The sequence below is a fragment of the Malus domestica genome, chromosome 06, assembly GCF_042453785.1.
Source record: "Malus domestica chromosome 06, GDT2T_hap1".
Classification (NCBI taxonomy): Eukaryota; Viridiplantae; Streptophyta; class Magnoliopsida; order Rosales; family Rosaceae; genus Malus; species Malus domestica.
In genome coordinates, this window is record NC_091666.1 from 8,474,122 (window position 1) to 8,475,825 (window position 1,704).

A 1,704-nucleotide genomic window follows, 5' to 3' on the forward strand; every position below is an offset into this window, starting at 1 on the left:
ATTACCACAAGCAAGTGTATTGGTGAAACTAATAGTGGGTAAGCACATTCACTATCTTTACACTCAGCGCAACTAGATTCATCCCAACATATTGGGGTCATCTACAAGCGACTGTTTATCGCTCTATCCAGCCTCTACCTAAAGCCAAATGTATTTTCTTTATTAAATCATCAATCTTCCTATCTTTCCTCGCAAATCACGCTACATAACCGAGAAGTTTTCGATACAACCTTACGGAAATAGCTAAATGCTCAAAGGAATCAAGAAAATGGGCAAAATTATTCCACCCCAAACAAAAAAAAAGAAAAAAGAAAAAAGAGAGGCAAACTATGTTATAATTAACAAGCATCAATTCCAGTTGAATAGCGAAACCAAGAGGTACAAGACTATATCAAATCACATGCATATATCATTGTACAGAATTTCGCTTAAGTAATCCATATAACAGATTTGAAGTTTGAATGAATTTACATTTGTAAATGACGGTGACGGATCCATCAGTGCCTCGCAGCTTTTCAACTTCTCAACACGAAAAATCAAATCCGAAATCCTTGTAATCTCACTAATCTCTCTCTTTCTCTCTCTCTGTCTCTATATCAAAACTTTGTTTCTGAAATACCAAGAGAAAAATTCCCATATCAGATTCAGAACAATTCCTAAACTTAAAACTTACTGGGGCAATTTGACCAATATGGGAAATTAAGGGGGTGGGAAATGATGAAAACGAAATTTTTTAAAAAGGCACACCTACGTCTGTTTGGAGTACGAAGAAGAAGTAGGGACGCGCTTGTTACGGAACATCATGTAACCGACGGGTAAGACTACTCCGATCATCATGATCGCCGCTCCGATTATGTATCTCAGCGGGCTCGGCGGTTCCACCTCTATCAATCTCCTGAACTGCACCGCACAAGATTAAGCCTCCATGATTCACAATTTTCATAAACAAATAGATACAGATCTGGATCCATGATCAGAGAGAGAGAGAGAGAGAATTACAGGCATTGTTGTGGCTCTGAAGGTTGAGAGAACGAGAGGCCGTCCGGAGGTGACAGAGGAGGCGGCGGAGGATCGTTCAGTTTGACGACGGAGGGAGGAAGAGGATCGGCGTTGAGCCCTTGAGTCGGGGAATCAATGGCTCCTCACAAAGTTGTTAACTCGAGCCGCTACTTCGTAATGTCGTTTTCTTCACTTCTGGGAGCGTTGGATGGGCTTAAGCCTACGTTAAGTGGCGCCAAGGCACAGCCCAATAACAGCCCAAGTTAGAGGATTTATCAAATATAGCCTAAAATTAACTCTTAATTTTAAAAATGTCACTTTTTATAAAAACTTTCAAATATATCCAAAATTTCACTTAAATAGATACAAACACCCTCAAATTTAACAATTAGATCAATTAAAGGATTTTTAGCTACTGTCGTCTTAAGCTCCGGGCCAACTTCACCTTCGCTTCTACACTCCACAACCACAACCATATCCCCTTCGACCCCCTCATCACCAACATTAAGCGCCATTGCAGTTACCGCAAGTGGGAGCAGCAGAATTTCAATCATGCCTTCAACGCCTTTTTTCTTACTAATATCATATTTAGTTTTAAATATAAAAATATTTTTTAAAGTTAATCCACATGTCATTATATGATTGTATTTGTGAGACCCACGTGGCGCCACATCATCACACTAATAGAGCAATTGACAAATTTTT

The 1,704-nt window shown here is 39.4% G+C and overlaps 1 protein-coding gene across 2 annotated transcripts; it reads right to left on the bottom strand.

The window, feature by feature from the left end:
* Window positions 1-387: 387 nt before the first annotated feature.
* Window positions 388-1,187, bottom strand: LOC103437097 (uncharacterized). Of its 2 annotated transcripts, none has more exons than XM_008375553.4 (3): window positions 1,000-1,187; window positions 752-900; window positions 388-610 (listed from the first exon to the last, which is right to left on the bottom strand). In XM_008375553.4, exons 1-3 carry the CDS (start codon window positions 1,003-1,005, stop codon window positions 592-594), a joined length of 174 nt encoding a protein of 57 aa, XP_008373775.1. In that variant the 5' UTR covers window positions 1,006-1,187; the 3' UTR covers window positions 388-591. The 2 variants fall into 2 exon arrangements, with proteins under 2 accessions (XP_008373775.1, XP_008373776.1); XM_008375554.4 differs by having other exon boundaries at window positions 748-900.
* Window positions 1,188-1,704: the final 517 nt, after the last annotated feature.